The sequence below is a fragment of the Podarcis gaigeae genome (assembly GCF_964106915.1).
Source record: "Podarcis gaigeae genome assembly, chromosome: 4".
In the NCBI taxonomy this organism is placed as follows: Eukaryota; Metazoa; Chordata; class Lepidosauria; order Squamata; family Lacertidae; genus Podarcis; species Podarcis gaigeae.
Genome location: NC_139677.1, coordinates 84,529,730 through 84,547,514, shown reverse-complemented (window position 1 = coordinate 84,547,514; position 17,785 = coordinate 84,529,730). Strand labels below are relative to the sequence as shown.

Sequence of the window (17,785 nt, the reverse complement as noted above, 5' to 3'; positions counted from 1 at the left end):
ACTTCATTGGTTGCCCTGAAACCCCCCAGAGATCTTCGGATTATTACTAAAAATGCTTTGAAATGAGCAATGAGAGTGGGTCCCTGTGGCTCTCCTGTTGAATGGTTTCTTTAAATGTAAAGGTTCATCATTGTTCCACCCGATGTGTATGTCTTTAAGGGGCCAGAGCAAGGGCCAGAGCAAAATAACGAGACCCAGCTTTACAGCTGTGAAACATAGCAGGTGCTGCTGAGTTGTATTTGATTAAGCTGTGTCAGCAATTGGGTATAGTATATAAGGAGCAGCACCTAGCTCTCCCATTACCCTGGGGGATGGGTTGGTGGTTGGGTCATGTTTGTTTGTTGATGTATTTAGTGTAAAAGGAGTTTTTTGTTTTTGTTATTAAAACCACCTCTAAGTTATATTTGAGTCCCTTTTTAATGCATGGTCTCCCCAGCAAGCTCTCTGCAGTGTTACCATACTGCAAATAGCCAACTGGCTTTTGATCCCATCCATCATAGCATCCTCCTGGATCTACTAGCTGGGAGGGGAGGCATTGTACTGCATTTGGTCCTGGTCCTTTTTGAAGGGTAGCTCTCAGAAGGTGGTGTTTGGAGCTTGCAGTGGCAAGCCTAAGGTATCTGTATGAAACCACTGCAGAGGTCATCCAAAAATCTGGAATGCGATGTCAACAGTATGCTGATGATAGTTCTATGTCTACTCTATCATTGGGAGCCTGGGGAAATTCTGGGACAGCATTTGCGATTGACTGGATGAGGGTGAATAAAATTGAACCTTAATGCAAACAGGATGGAAGTACTGTTGAGAATTAGTCTGAAGCAGGATAGAGATGCAGCATATATTGGAACAGAGTTGCATATACCCATAGGACTCTGTATTGTAGTCTTGGGCTTCAGGCTGAATCTTGATGTTCAGGAAGAGACGGTTGTGAAGAGTGTATTTTACCATTTTAGACGGGCTTAGCAGCTTTGTGTTTTTCTAGAGAAGACTGCAGCCACAATAATTTATACCCTAGTAACATCCACATTAGTTCTAAATTATGTACAGTGGTGCCTCGCAAGAGTGAAAACCCGCTAGTCAAAAGGGTTTTACGTTTTGGAGGCGCATCGCAAAACGAATTTCCCTATGGGCTTGCTTCGCAAGACGAAAATGTCTTGCGAGTTCCTGCGGGTTTTTTCCCCTCCCCCCTTTTTCTAAGCAGCTAAGCCGCTTATCAGCTGATCCGCTAAGCTGATAAGCCGCTAAAAACCGCTAAACCGCTAATAGCGCTAAGCCGCTAATGGGCTTGCTTCGCAAGACGAAAAAACCGCTATACGAAGAGCCTCACGGAACGGATTAATTTCGTCTTGCGAGGCACCACTGTATTAATATTTTCTGCCTGCTCTTTACCATAAGGTTCCAGGGCCAGCTACAACAATATAGTATACAATTATTAATGCAAATAAAATGGTTGCAATAGTACAGATTCAGGGAAAGAGATTGGGCCCCACAAAATAAACACCTTAATTGTCAAATGCCAGGGAGAGGTGGGCCTTCAGTATAGCTATGCAACAAAGATGTCTGATGCACCTCTATGGGGTGGAAGTTTCCCAGTTTATGGGTTGCTATAGATAAAGGGCCCTCATTTCCTGCACTCCTGTGGGTGGTGGAACTAACTACCTAGAGAGTCTTCAGGGATGGAGGTGGTCTTTCAGATATTTGGATCCTAAGTCATTTTAGGGCTTTAAACACAAATGTATAGATGGAAGCTGGAAACATGGTGCACAGTGCCACTTGCCAGGGTGTTAAATAAGGAAGACTGCTTTAACAATTACACTGTGTTGAGGGGTTTTGTGTTCATTTTAAAGGTTGAAACCATCCTATGCAGTGTTTCCCTTCTGGGCAGCATACTGAGGGCCCCATACTAGTGATGGGTAGGCTAAACAATTAAATTAGGCTAAACAAAAAGTAGGCTAAACAATTAAATTTTACTTTTGCGCAGCAGTGTTCCCACACCCTTCTCTAGCCTCCATTCAGACAAGCGAGGGCACATTCCAGCCAGACAGAATCAGGGTTCATGGGATAGTTCCAAGGGCCAGATAGAGGGGCATGGGGGCCATATTCAGTCCCCGGGCCTGAGTTTCCCAACCATAACCCATAAACTGTCTGAGTCTGCAATACTTTATTTATTTAATTTATATACTGCCCTATACACAAAGGTCTTAGGGCGGTTCACAGGAAATATCACAATATATAAAATAAAAACAAAAACAAGGTAGTACTTGTTGAAATCAAGCCTTGTCAGAGGAATGTGCCACTCTCCAGGCACCCGGCTGATTTCCTTGTTGACCTCCCCGTCTGTGACTCCCGGCAGGATACAGGCGAGGTCTCTTATCGGCGATCCTCCTCAAACGTGAGAAGAACACACCACTCCTTCCCTCTCCTCCCTGCTATCCCCAGGGAGGGGAAAGAGACAGACAGAAATATATTTACATGCCTTTATTTCTGTCTTTTGCAGCAGTACAGAGAAACATGTCTGCACTCTCTTAACATCAACAGCAGAGAGAGATTAGACTCCACCCATGTACTTCCAGTACAGGTCAGATGTCACACTGAGCTAACATCCGGTGCTCAGTACAGTGAATGGACTGCCCCTTTCTTCCCACGGTAACAGTCACAAACATCAACATCCTGTTTGGCTTTCCAGCCAGCTGCAGCTGCTGCTCGCTGCTGCATTGCTCCTTTTTCGTAACATACTCCCCCAAAAGAATCAATGCGTGCTGCGAGCAAAGCGTGATCCAGAGAAACAGTTGTTATACATATAACATTCCCCTGTTTCAGTTCCACCCTTGGAACTACCCGCCACTGGTTTCCCCAGTGTACCTCTCTGGTTGTGTGACTTCCAAGGAATGAGTGCATCTGCATTACCTTGGCTAGCAACTCTCTGTTGTGTCTTTGTCTCTGACATAGACACAGCTTCCACCTGTCCTCGGTTGTGTACAACAGCAACACATGCAACAGCTAAGTTGGCAAACTCTTTTGAATACCTCTTGGGTGGTACACCCTTCGTGACTCTCTCAGACCTACGTATGAGGTGCTGATCTTCTCTGCTCACTGGTTCAGTCTCCGGACTCTTTGGAGAACCAGTACCAATTGTAAACAGTGGTTCGTCCTCCGCCTGTGAAGGTCTAGCCATTTTGTGAGATTTCCTCTCAATGACTGTGTCAACTGAGCTCTTTGAGCTACTACTGTCATCATCAGTACCACTGTAATCAATAAAATCATCATCATCATCTGAATCGTCCCCTGTGGGAAATGTGTGAACGATTACTCTCTCCTGTTCAGGAGCACACTCTAGAAATTTTGTGAGAATCACCTGACCAGATTCAGAAAAAAATACTCTGTAGAGACCCTTTTCATATCCCACAAAAATGCCTCTGGCATTCTTTACTCCACCTGGAGCTTCTGTCCTCACATGAGACCCAAAAACCTTGAAATGGGCAACAGAAGGTTTTCTATGGAACAGTTTCTCAAAAGGAGAACTTCCCAACTCTTTTGAAACCTTTCTCAACCATGTATAACAATGACATTAGCGACTCCGCCCAGAACTCATGTGGCAGATGTGAACTAAGCAATTGCGCTCGCATCCCCTTTTGCAATTCTTTGTTCACCCTTACACAGACACCCCTGTTCCACGCTTCCGCTGAAACAGCAACCTTGTGCCTTATCCCTTTCTTCTGCAGGAACTCCTGAAAATCCTGTAAAAGAAAAATTGGCTTCTCATCTGTGAAAAGACAATCAATGTTAGCATCATGCATATTTTTAACCTTGTCACAAAACTCTTTAAACCTTTCTAAGGCTTCTTGTGGTTTCTGTAACACATAAATCCAAACAAAATTTGAGAAACAATCCACACACACAAGGTAAAATCTTTCATTGCCTCTAGATGGTGCTAGAGGACCAATCACATCAGCATACACCCGCTGAAATGCCTTGTCGACTCTTGTGGTCACCTGCCTGGCGTCCTTCTTGGTCACACCTGCAAGAGAGATCATGTTAGAATCAGAAGAATTACATTTCATGTAATCACTTTGATCAAAAGTCAACAAATACGGTCCATCTTTCTCTCTGGCAGAAAAATACAACTCTCCATCTTTGAAGATCTTGCAGCTCTCAGCATCATAGGACAGTTTTAGTCCTTTCTTAGCAATCTGCGAAACACTCAGCAGATTGAACTTCAATTCTGGAACCAAGTACACATTGTTTATAGTCATGTTCAGACTCTCAAGATACACAGTCGCAATCCCGGTCGCTTACAGCTCCTGTCCGTTGGCTTGCTGCACAGTGAAGCTTTGCTTCTTAAATGTCGAAAACAGTTCTCTGTGTGGGGACATGTGAACCGTGGCTCCAGTGTCTAGAACAAAAGAGTTCTCCACTTCTGGTGTGGCTTTTAGCGACATCAAAGCCATCGCAGGTTTCACCTGCGACTTTGTATTTCTTCTGCCTGACGCCTCAGGCTTTGCAGAGCCCCCCTTGGCTCCTTTTTGCTGACGTGACTTCTTACAGTTCCGCTGAAGATGCCCAGACTGTCCACAATTGTAACATCGGACAACGTTCAAAGCTACAGCATTCTCTCCAGTAGCAACATCAGTGGGGGAATTTGAACTCCGTTCCTCCCTCCCCCTGTCAGCAACATCCATTGCAGCTTGTACAGGCACAGCAACAGCAACAGTTCCTTCACTCCCCCATCTGGGGTCAAAGCTTTCCTCAGCTTTCGATGAGCTCTTAGGAACTTGACCAGCATCATCTTGGCTCACCCCTTCTGGGGTAGTCATCCATCCAGACCATGATGAATAACTGTCTCTAGGCAGGGGAGATAGATAAGGCAAGCCTCCCCCCTTCTTGGCATCCATTTTGAATCCAAGCCTCATCTCTCACTCTCAAGCCTGCTAAAATCCAATAGCTGGCTGTTTACGCTCTTGGCACCTGGCTGCTATGGAAAATCCCCTCCAAGAGCTCGTGAGATTGTAGCCAAAACAATCCGTTGTTTTTCCGCCTCTCTCAGGCCCAGCCTCACAGTCCAGCCCCTTTTTCAGTAGTTTTCCACTACTGACGGTCGTTGCTTAGCAACAGTGCATTCCTTTCTTTGAACAGGAAACCTTATCAACCACAAAAATTCCTGGAATGCAAGCCTTCTCTCTCAGAGCTGTTTTTTCCAAACGCAGCTTCCGTGAACCAGAGAACAAATCAATCTGCGTTCACACTTTTAGCCCGAAATTTTTCATACCTTGGGGCTCCGTTGCTTGGCAGTCACCTCATCTGTTCAGCTTCTGGCTGCACGCAGACGTTATCTTCTATCTCTTGGTGCAGAGGATGAAGAATGATCCATCAACCTCCTTTTGCAGAATTCCATGGATCTAAAAAACCACCGGTTCTGCTACCAGATGTTGAAATCAAGCCTTGTCAGAGGAATGTGCCACTCTCCAGGCACCCGGCTGATTTCCTTGCTGACCTCCCCGTCTGCGACTCCCGGCAGGATACAGGCGAGGTCTCTTATCGGCGATCCTCCGCAAACGTGAGAAGAACACACCACTCCTTCCCTCTCCTCCCTGCTATCCCCAGGGAGGGGAAAGAGACAGACAGAAATATATTTACATGCCTTTATTTCTGTCTTTTGCAGCAGTACAGAGAAACATGTCTGCACTCTCTTAACATCAACAGCAGAGAGAGATTAGACTCCACCCATGTACTTCCAGTACAGGTCAGATGTCACACTGAGCTTAACATCCGGTTCTCAGTACAGTGAATGGACTGCCCCTTTCTTCCCACGGTAACAGTCACAAACATCAACATCCTCTTTGGCTTTCCAGCCAGCTGCAGCTGCTGTTCGCTGCTGCATTGCTCCTTTTTCGTCTTCCCGTTTGAACAGACCTGCATATCATCATCTTCCATTGAAGTCTCGGATGCACTAGCCATAAAAAAAATGGGATTGGACTTTCTCAGAGGTAGCTCCAAACTTTGGACCTTCCTCCCTAAGGAAGTTTGTCTTGCTTCTTTGCTTTTCCAATATAGGGCTGTTCTGAAAAGAGATTTTGTCTTCAGCATTGTATTAACTGTGACTGTACTGTAGTCCTGATCATTTTTTACCAGTTGTATTGTGACTTATATAATACTGTGAGCAGCCTTGCTGATTCCTGAATCCACAGGCAGAATAGAAATCATTTCATAACATTAATAATTTCTACTGCATTGTGCACCATTAACTGATGTTTTTGTGTGTTGTCCAGTGATGAAGGAATACTTAAAAGGTGCTGGAGTACCTTTAAACAATTGGGTACTAATAATTATTTGCTCAACCTTATATGTTACGTATCCTCCATGTAGCCATTATAAAATATAAACCTCAACCTTGTATTCTTGTACATCACTACTTCTCAACTACTGCCACCATGTGAGAGAAAAGGGGGGAGGTTGTTCCTGAAAGTTATATGCTGCTTTTATTATTTGTAAATCTAGTTATGCTGGCTATAGAGCACATACAGAATTACAGGTTGTTGTTTTGTCACCCCCCCCCCCCAATGAAAAAGATGCTTGAGGATTTGATCACCGAAGCAAAAGAAGAAGAAAGCAAGATTGCAGGTGTTATTAATGACACGTTTTCAGATATTATTGCTTCCGTAAATTCAAGGTAACCCGTTTTAAAGCTTTTGCTTTGATGTTAATAATTTATCTGAAAAGTATTACATAACTATAATAATGCAGATTTCTGTGTGGCAAAATGTTTAGCAAAATGCCTGCTTCTGTGATGTGGGAGGGACAATATGTAGCAGGAGTCCTGGAAGGACATAAGGAATCTGTGAGCTCAGATCCATTGTTTACCCTACCATGGAGTTGCTATCGGCAAAGACCTGACCATCAAGTTTCAGGGTAGATTTTTGCCTTTGCTGTAATTGTCCTTTAGTGCAATACTTTTCTGTATGCCCATATGAATTAAAAGGCAGTTGCATATTCAAAACAAGAATATTTCAAAACATCCACCTTCTGATTTTCCTCCTCTTGCACCTCTCTCTTCCCTATGATTTTTAGTTTCATTTCTTACTACAGTAGTTGGTTGTTGTTTGGAGTGCTATGGATGCTTGCATCTTGCACGTCTTGTGCCCTTGAGCATTTAGAATGCGTTCAGCATGAAGAGCTGGCTGTTAAGGATGCATTTTCGTGTGGTATACGCAGTATCAGTCAGTTGCTTGTTATGAGGACAATAGGTGATAGCTATCCAGCATTAATCATACTCAAGAAATCCGTTGAGTGCACTCATTGTAGTGGATCTACTCTTGAGTATTTCTTAGCTGGTTATCACCCAGTAAATATAAATCTGGCATTTTCTGTAGTTTGTAATTTTAATATTATCACCAAAACCTTATTTTTAACATGAGTACTGTATGTTTGTTTTGTATAGTTTACTATTCAGAGTTATTATTTGTAATGTGATCAACTTTTTCTGAGGTCTGATTTTCTTTGTATTCAATTAGGAAAAGGAAACTGGAGACAGAACTGATAATGAACACCAGTTACTATATAACTGATATACATAGTGTTCAGTTATCGGTTATGCAGAAAATAAACAGTTTGGATGGAGCCATAAAAATGGCAAGGGAGATTAAATCAACCCATTCCTTAAAGCCTTACCATAATTTAAATCAGGTAACTTATTATTAAATCATTTGATTCCTTAACTTTACTTCTGGGTATGTATGTATGTATGTATGTATGTATTTACTTATCTATTTGAAAGTTTTATATCCTATTTTCAGGAAACATATCTTTTCAAAGCAGTTCTCAGTAATACAACCACAATTTTCAACAACCAGATGATAACAGTGCAGCTACTGCAGAGTTTGCAAGCATTATTGGTAGCCTAACATTTTACATTAGCTTTTTTTTTTTCAATTAAGCAGAGGAATTGAACTCATTTGCTTATTGTGGTAACTTGCAAGCCAGTGAAGTCTCCATATAGCTGACTGAAAACAAAAACATGTCTTTAAGCAAGTGGAAATAATGAACTTTCTTCATTAGTCTTTAATTTCTCATGTCAGAGCTGTCATGAGAAGATTTTTCCTCTTTGGCTTGGTTTTTATTTTTACTGAATTGTTTATTTACGGAAAGCATTGTCTTTTTGATGAAAAGTCACAGTAGTTTAGTGTGATAGAAGCATTCAAGGTAGGATCATTTGATTTAGGTCTGTAGCCTCAGCTAGTTTTTCAGGGTTCTTTCGGTTCCTTTATAGCTAAAGCCACTGCACATTTTCATAGATCTTAAGAGCTATGTCCCAACCCTTTCCATCCCTCTGAGAAGGCATGGCAGAAGCTGGATGTGCACAGAGTACTTAAAATAAATATACAGTGGTACCTCAGATTACATACGCTTCAGGTTACATACTTTTCAGGTTACAGACTCCACTAACCCAGAAATAGTACCTCGGGTTAAGAACTTTGCTTCAGGAAGAGAACAGAAATCACGCGGCAGCAGCAGGAGGCCCCATTAGCTAAAGTGGTGCTTCAGGTTAAGAACAGTTTCAGGTTAAGAACGGACCTCCGGAACGAATTAAGTACGCAACCAGAGGTACCACTGTAGACAGATTTTAGGCATTCACCCCCTTTTACACCACGTCCTCAAAGACGTACAGTGGTACCTCGATTTATGAACAGCCCTGTTTGCGAACAATTCAGTTTATGAACTCCATAAAGCCGGAAGTAGTGTTCTGGTTTGTGAACTTTACCTTCGTCTACAAACAGCACCGATGGTAGGAGGCCTCATTAGGGAAAGCGTGCCTCGGTTTAAGAATGGATTTGGTTTAAGAACGGACGAAAGGAACGGATTAAGTTCGTAAACCGAGGTACCACTGTAGTTTCAAGGTTCATCCTAGCCAGTTCAAGACTTATTTCTCTACAGCATATTGGGCCTGGCATCTGCCTTCACCTTTCCTAAGTCATGCTTGACCAGAGCAACGGCTACTTCTGCAGCCTTTCCACAATCATCCTTTCTGAAATCTTTAGGGCAGCAATGTGTGCACCAGCCAGGACTTGTTGTTTCCTTTGAAATTGTTTCCTTTGAAATCAAATGGGACATCACTAACTTCACACTAACTCTCCAGTGTTCAAGACCACGTTCAGCTCCCATTAGTTGCTATATTTTACTGTAAACTAAATTAGGATGTTCTTATTCTAGGTTCTCTGCAACTTAAAAATGACTTTGGAGGAAGAAGTCTTAAAACTAGATCGTCTGAAAAAAAGAGCACTTCCAAGGTAAGCATTCATAGAATTACTTAGTATGGATAGCAGAGTTACTGCACCTTTAAAAATATCGCCATACTGCACCTTTAAAAAACCATACTGAATTTGTAGAACTGATAAATAAAATTAAGAGTTGCATATACTTCACTCGACCCTTTGCAGGAGGTCTGGAGTTCAGCATGCTATATGGGGGATCTATCAGCCTGGTGCATTAGAAATGTTTTGGACTACAACTCTCATTAACTCCCAGTGAGCATGCAGATCGCCCCCTCCTCAGCCCTTAAATTGATGGCTTGATAACTGGAAAATGGGTGGTCACCCTCCCATGTTAGTTGACATGCATAGATTAACTGAGTGGGAGTGTCTCTGTATGCGCACACATGCACATGTACATACACTGGTGGCCACACCCACTGCTGGCATGCAGCTCCCAGAGGTTTGGCCAAAGGTGAATGTCTGTGGTTGAACCAAAAAAAGGTTACCCACCATGCCTTATAGAGAACCTTCGCCTATATACCCCCTCCTGGACTCTGAGAGCTTGGAGAGATGATCCCATCAGATTTCCACCTTTTAGGCAATAAGTTCTACTTATGCACAGGGCAGGTCATTCTCGGTAGCGTCAGTTAATCTATAAAATAGGACTCACTAGATACGCTTGGCAGTCACCACAACACTGCCAATTTTGGCATTTCACTGGATGCTTTAAAACATTTTTTAAAAGCCAACCGGGAAGGCTTTTAGAACGGGTTTCTTAGGTGGTTTTTACTGTTAATGCTTTTTATTGCTGTATTTACTTGTGGCATACATGGTGGTGGTTATCGCGAGTTTTTGTTTTTTGGGAGTAATTCTGATCGTGGGTTTTTGCAGTTTAAACCTGATTGTGATCTTGAGAAATTAACATAAAATTTTGCTATTAATGTAGTAAATAGATTTATGGTGATACAAAATTTCTGTTGTCCTGAATGAATTATTGTGGTTGCAAACAATTGAACTTCCTGTATATCTAAAACAGGTTTCACATGGACTCTGAAAAGATTACCCCCATGTTAGAAAACCTGGGCAATTTTTTTCCTGATACACCTAACATGTAAGTACTTCTGTTGTGGTGTTAGTTTTCCTATATATAAAAAAAATGGGACCTACAGGTTTATCAGTTTTCTCAGCATTCATCATTGTGTGTCATCTGGTCCTTCAGTAACACGGGATATTTTTTATTTGGAAATGTGCTGGGGTAGAAACTAAGCAGTTTACCTAGAAACAATACAGAAATACCTAGAAACAATACAGAAATAAACTGGAGAATAATGCTCAAATAGTTCTGAGGTTCTGATAATGAATAGGATTTTTGATAGCTTGGATATTAGCGGAAAACCTTACGAGTTTTGTAGTTATGAATTATACTTAAAAATTGCTGAGTTGCTATGTAATGTGCAAAAATAATAATTAAAAGCCTAGGACTTGCTTACTATTAATACGCCATGTTTTAGGATGCAGTTTTTCCAAGGTTGTGTGCAAGTAATATCAATGCATTTTAAAAAAACAACAGTAAGTAATAATATACAGCAAATCGAAATGATACCTTTTACTAGTCATTTAGTAGTAGATAGCCCTGTGGTGGTGGGGAAGACATCCTAGCTGGAACAGGCTATAGAAATTTACACATGCCAACAAGTAGATCTTAAGATATAACCTAATATCTGGAAAATTAAAACCTCTTTCTGATCCTAGCAGCTGCATTCTCTTATGTGACAAGCAGGGTGGTGAGTTACCCTGCATAAAACTTCCAAAATGTCCCATTAATATATTGAAAATACACTTTGGGAACGAAGTATTTTTAATATCCATGGAACAGTATTCATCTTGGGTGTTTTAACTTAACCCTGAATACTGGAAATCACATTTTTTCATCCAATTTAAATTCATTTTAATCATGAGAAATATCTCTCGGAATCCAAATAACCTCTGAGTACCAACAAAATGAGCAGTCAGCACACGAAGTAGCATTCATTCAGATTCATTCAGTAATTGTATACCCTGAAATTCTACCCAAACTATTAATTATTTTTATTAATTTCAGTGGTGGTGGTGGTGGTGGTGGTGATGTAGTTTCAGGTCTCAACACGTGCAAAACTAGTTTAAATTATTCTGGTTCATGAACAAAACTGTAAATATCTGTAAAATTGTACTGTAAAAACCTATAGGCACTTTGTTATTTCTACCGAGCCCATACTGTAACTGTAAAAACCTATAGGCACTTTGTTATTTCTACCGAGTGTTTGCTCTTCCATGTTAGTGATGGCTACTGTTTAAGATATATTTTCTGAACAATTTGTCAACCTAGGTGCAGTTTTGAAGGCAGCCTTCTAAAACTGAGCAATATGGAAGAGGAATTCAGAACTGATGTTCCATCTCATATAAGTGTAAACCTTGAACCGCTTGTTGAAGACATTGGCACAGTTGCTCTTCCGCCAGAATCTGATGCACGTCTTGAAGGAAATTATACCCACCTCCAAGAAATGACTCCTCCATTCACTCAGAAATGGATTTCTGCTTTACCTCAGACAGCATCCACTCCAGATGTCATAATTGAAGAAATCATTGAAGATGATCAAGAAAGTGAGTAGAACTTTCCAACCGGTTGCCAGAGTTGTGTGGCTAATTCCCTTTGTTTTTAAAACAATATTCTTACAAGTACATAGCAACCTGCTCTTGATGCATTGTTTTTCTTACATAGGCTGCAGGTAGAAGGAATCTACCAATCAATCAATACTTTATTAATGAAATCAGTTATTAAATAATTGATTTCATTAATAAAGTACTGATCGATTAAGTGAAGAAGCATATTTTAAAGGCACGTTTGCACATTCATTGGTGTGTTCAAATCATTTCTTAGAAATGAGCACCAAATCATTTCAGAATGTGCATGTCACCCTTTCTGTAAAAATACAAACTTATTAACTTGTACTGTCTCAAAATGTTGTTTTTCAGTAGTGTGCATAAATGTTCCCTATGATCTTCCTTCACTGTTACATTACCTTTGTTACCCACTGTGTACCACACAGATGCTCCAGAATTAGTTTTTGTCAGCAGTGTTCTAAATCCTTGCCACTTCTACGTTCGAAAAGTTTCACAGAAGAAAGCAGCTGTTCGTTTGGAAAAAACTCTGAGGCAATTCTGCAATCATAAAAGGTCCTACCCTAGTGACATTTTGGAACTAGGTAACAACACTTCTCAGATCTTTTGACTAATAATGTTTATATAATTTCAGAGTTTTGCTTTTTTTATTCCAGTGAGGGGGATATATATTGTGGGTTTTACTAAGTAACCTTTTAATATTGTAGAGTAGAGGTCTGCAGTCATTTTGGACCCAGGAACTCATTTGGAAATCAGTCTCTTGAGGATACCACCAAAAAATTGCCTAATCTCAAATGTTCCTCTCAATGAGAATATTTTGCAACAAATTGTGTACTGAAACTTATTTCAGGTTCAAGAATCTATGTTAAAAGCAAGGAACATGGAATGTGGTGTCGTGGAAAAATCATTGAACTGATGCCGTTGCAGAAGACAAACGAGCTGAAGCCCCGTGGTCCAACAAAGTACAAAATTTGTGATATAGCAATGATGAAAATATTCCTTGTGGACTATGGGCATATTGAAGCTTTGATTATTTCAAGGTAAGCTTTTTTGCCTTTATTTGCCACACAGTGGTTTTGCCATATTGCTTTCTAGTGGCAATGTATAAGGTGCACCAATTTCTAGTGATGAAAAGGAGAGGGGGTTTAAAGCCTCAATAATAATAATAATAATAATAATAATAATAATAATAATAATAATAATTTTTTATTTATACCCCGCCCTCCCCAGCCAAGGCCGGGCTCAGAGCGGCTTACAAGCAATAATAAAAACAAGATGAATGATTACAACTTAAAAACAAAAATAAAATACAACATTAAAGTAATGGAACATTAAAATATTAAAATGTAGCCTCATCGCAGAAGGAGAAGGAAAAGAAAGGGGAAAAAAGAGGGAGGGAATCAAATTGGCTCCAAGCCAAAGGCCAGGCGGAACAACTCTGTCTTACAGGCCCTGCGGAAAGAAATCAGATCCTGCAGGGCCCTGGTCTCATGAGGCAGAGCGTTCCACCAGGCCGGAGCCAGAGTTGAAAAGGCCCTGGCTCTGGTTGAAGCCAATCTAACTTCCTTAGGGCCTGGGACCACTAGGGTGTTGTTATTTATGGACCTTGAGGCTCTCCGTGGGGCATACCAGGAGAGGCGGTCCCGTAGGTACGAGGGTCCTAGGCCGTGAAGGGCTTTAAAGGTCAAAAGCAGCACCTTAAATCTGACCCTGTACTCCACCGGGAGCCAGTGCAGCTTGAAAAGCACTGGGTGAATATGCTCCCATGGCAGAGACCATGTGAGGAGCCTTGCTGCAGCATTCTGTACACGCTGGAGTTTCTGGGACAGCTTCAAGGGCAGCCCCACATAGAGCGAATTACAGTAGTCAAGCCTGGAGATGACCGTCGCATGGATCACTGTGGCCAGGTCGGGGTGGGAAAGGTAAGGGACCAACTGCTTGATGCGGCGAAGGTGGAAAAATGTCGCCTTGGCTGTTGCTGTAACTTGCGCCTCCATGGAAAGGGAGGCGTCAAGGATTACACCCAAACTCTTAATGGAAGGCAATGGCACTAATTGGGCCCCCGCAAGAGTAGGGAGTTGGTCCCTCATCCCCATGCCATCCCGACCTAGCCATAGGACCTCTGTCTTCGAAGGATTTAGTTTCAATCGGCTCCCACGAAACCATCCAGCCACAGCTTCCAAGCATCTGGTCAGTGTGTTCAGGGCCGAGTCAGTGTGGCCATCCATCAGCAGATAGAGCTGAGTGTCATCAGCATATTGGTGACAGCCCAGCCCATTTCATTTGTTCATTGCCTTGTGCAGGAGAATTTCAAGACAACCTGCTGTAAAAACAATCTCTATAAGGCAGAAATGAACAACAATAAGAGTGCATAATTTGCTCAGTTAATTGCTGATGTGATTCAAATAGTGTTCGGGCATTAAATATATAAAAAAATCACAAGCTAGCTTTCTCTTAACTGCATGTGGTGATGTGAATTTTGCATGTAGGTCCTCCATGAACATGTGATTCTTCTACATCCATTCATGGTAGATGGATTATGTAATCTGGGTCTGTGCATAGAATCCGGTTCTTCATCCCCCACCCAATTATTGATTAAAATATTTTAACTAGGGCTAGACCACCATAAAGCCGCCAAGTATAGGGGAATTTTACAAATAGACCTTTCCTGCCTTCTTCACATAGGCCCCGGTTCATATTCCAGATTGGGTGGTCCTATGCCTGTCAGTTTGCCACGCACAAATGATATCATGGTTTCTGCTTGTTTAGGGGACATGTATGCAGAACTACATTGGTGTGTAATGAGAGAAAATTGCAAATCCCCATCTCCACCCCAATGACTCCAGGATGAGTTCATTGGCTTCCCTTGGTTCTGACGTTTCCAAATTGTTTTTAACTTCACGTACAACATACTTAAGTAGTCTTAACTTAGGGGTTATCAGTTGTATGAGCCACCCAACAGCTTGATTAGTTTGCACATGGAAAACCTTGGGTTCAATTCCTGAACATCTCGAGGGTTATTACAGAGCTCTGTCCCATCAGCTGATCCATTTAACTGTCAGAGTAGATTCTAAAACAACTTATTATAAAACGATCTTAATTAGAGCAGATAGGAAATATTTTGCTGATTTGCCATTTATGATCTCTTTTGAATAATACAGTTCAGTTGTTCCCAGTAAAGCATCTCTTAAACAGAAAACTTTTTAGACTTAAAAAATCTGCCTGTTGATGTTGACACATTTTATTCCAAGCTTATATTGAGAAATAATATTTGTTATCTTCTCTTTCTGCCATCAAGCGTACCAAATAACATTGGCATTAATCCAGAACATATCACTCTGGAATATATAGTGACTGAAGACTTTTGCTTGGTTGTGAAGAAACCTGACATACATATAGAGGCACAACTTAGTGGTATAAATCATTTAGCACTACAGTGCTCCCTGAAGGACATTGTTCCCAAAGATTCAGTAAGTAAGAACTATATTGTCTGGACTTCTGCATTCTTAGAGAAGTTAGATAATACCTTTTTTTAAGAAACAATTGAATGTTCATATTCTGACTTTTCCTGATTGAGATGGCTTTCCCTTCCTTCGTAATGATGTAATTCTTGTATTGTACTCAATAAAGATAATAACCTAATGTGCCTAACTTTTTAGAACAGTGGTCAGCAAACCTTTTCAGCAGGGGGCCAGTCCACTGTCCCTCAGACCTTGTGGGGGGCCAGACTATATTTTGGGGGAGGGGAAAATGAACGAATTCCTATGCCCCACAATTAACCCAAACATGCATTTTAAATAAAAGGGCACATTCTACTCATGTAAAAACACGCTGATTCCCGGACCGTCCACAGGCTGGATTTAGAAGGCGATTGGGCTGGATCCGGCCCCTGGGCCTTAGTTTGCCTACCCATGTTTTAGAAGATTCAACCTGTCTTCCTCACAGATCATTCCTATTTGTGATTGCACAGAATACACATTCAAAGAACAGTTATGAGTAACAGATAGGTAGCCGTGTTGGTCTGCCATAGTCAAAACAAAAAAAAAAAATCCTTCCAGTAGCACCTTAAAGACCAACTAAGTCAGTTCTTGGTATGAGCTTTCGTGTGCATGCACACTTCTTCAGATACCAGTTATGAGTAAACATTGCTAATTCAATTTGTAAAAAATTAATTGGTGTGGTATGGTGTCTGAATTATTATTTTAAAAGTCTTGATGTGTTTGGATGCCATGCAATGTACATAACAGTGTGATTAAGTCCTGAGTTTTGTTACATATTGGGTATTTAGTAGTTCTTGGTACTGTACTTAAATCCTAAAGTCTACAGGTGGATAGGATTCTGAACTTCTCTCTCCCTCTGTAATAGGCTGAAGGTTGGAGCAGAAAAGCAAGGACAGAATTTTTGAAAATGGTAAAAAACAAAGCTGTTCTAATGAAAATCTTCAGAGAAGAGGATGGTGTGCTTATTGTTGATCTGATGAAACCACCAGCAAACAAAATAAGTAGTGACATGCCTGTATCTCTCAGAGATGCTTTAGTTTTTATGGACTTGGCAAGGTATATGCAATACAAAGCATTTCAGGGTTAGAGATAAAATAGGGTTATTTTTAAAAATGTACTTAATTAAAACTAATTCCTCTAATTTTAGAATGTTGTATTATTTTATTGTTGTTAGTCGCCCTGAGCCCGGCTTCGGCTGGGGAGGGCAGGATATAAATAAAAATTTATTATTATTTATTATTGCAGTCATGAAACACACTTTAGGTGAGTATGATTGTGTTGGGGGAGGTTATGTCTGCTATAAAGACTAGATTAAGATGATAACATCTTATTTTTCTCTGCTGCTGGCATGATTAAGCTACAAATGCTTAATTACTAAAATTCTAGATTGTTCTCTCCAATTGGGCTTTCAGCCACTTTATTTTTCACATTCAAACTGAATACTAAAGCCGTTCAGGAGCTAAGGTACGACTGTATTCCTTTATAACAGAGAGCAAGAATTGGCCACAAATTGACTAAAGCCCGCTAACTGTTAAATACCACTAACCTAAATATTATTTTTTTAAGATTTGGTGTAGTGAGGGTGAGAATGGAGAATCATAGAATTGTGGTACTGGAAGGGACCTAAAGTCAGTTTTCGCCATTTTCCCATCATCCTGTTTTCCTTAATCTGTTCAGTTTATTTCCCCACCTTCCAGAGTGGATAAATGTCTTATGATTCAATGTTTTTATTTTAAAATGCAAATGCTATGTTTTTCATAAGATACAGTAATATGAAATCTAGATATAAGCATGTTAGCCCCATAGTTTATATCTTTAAACTGATCAGTGCCTCTACCAGAGACATGGAATTGAAGGAGGCATCTCTGTGTAAGTGAAGAATCATTCTGATCCTTCCCGATATCTGCATATCCTACTCTACCTGCCAAATAATGGCATTTCATTTCCATCTCATGAAATAAACTGCTTCGGCTTGCCCAGTAACTTTCAGACCTTGTTCCTACTTACTGGTCATGGGCATTTCGTTTTGTTTGCTGATTTGTTCTTTTGGGGCTGTAATTGGGCAAAGGCAGAGTAAAGTAGAAAAGAGCAACACTAGAAAGTCAGGAAAGAGGAAACTGTTGGCTCTGTGTGTTCCTATATTGTCATGCTTTGCCTGCAGTCTTGCACACAAATACCATATTTTTCTGTCTATAAGATGCCCCCATGTACAAGACGACCTCTATTTCTTAACCTAAAATTAAGAAAATGCACTATGCGCTATCCATGTATAAGACGACCTCTTATTTTAAACTTCAAAAATTTAGGAAAAAATAGTCTTATACAAGGGGAAATACACTATGTCTTGCGCCTTCTCAAATGTGTTTCAAATGTAGGTCATTA

General features: G+C 40.8%; 1 protein-coding gene across 6 annotated transcripts in view; it reads left to right on the top strand.

Moving 5' to 3' along the window:
* RNF17 (ring finger protein 17) overlaps nucleotides 1-17,785 on the top strand; it is a 54,003-nt gene that overhangs the window by 12,290 nt on the left and 23,928 nt on the right. For all 6 annotated transcript variants that reach the window (XR_014563546.1, XM_083735938.1, XM_083735936.1 and 3 more), the window contains 9 exons: nucleotides 6,567-6,667; nucleotides 7,509-7,680; nucleotides 9,205-9,281; nucleotides 10,282-10,356; nucleotides 11,611-11,885; nucleotides 12,332-12,487; nucleotides 12,754-12,943; nucleotides 15,202-15,373; nucleotides 16,269-16,459. Coding sequence is in view for 5 of the 6 variants with exons in the window: in XM_083735938.1 (XP_083592064.1) it covers nucleotides 6,567-6,667; nucleotides 7,509-7,680; nucleotides 9,205-9,281; nucleotides 10,282-10,356; nucleotides 11,611-11,885; nucleotides 12,332-12,487; nucleotides 12,754-12,943; nucleotides 15,202-15,373; nucleotides 16,269-16,459 (1,409 nt within the window). In the remaining variant the exon portion in view is untranslated. The remainder of the gene's footprint in view (nucleotides 1-6,566; nucleotides 6,668-7,508; nucleotides 7,681-9,204; nucleotides 9,282-10,281; nucleotides 10,357-11,610; nucleotides 11,886-12,331; nucleotides 12,488-12,753; nucleotides 12,944-15,201; nucleotides 15,374-16,268; nucleotides 16,460-17,785) is intronic.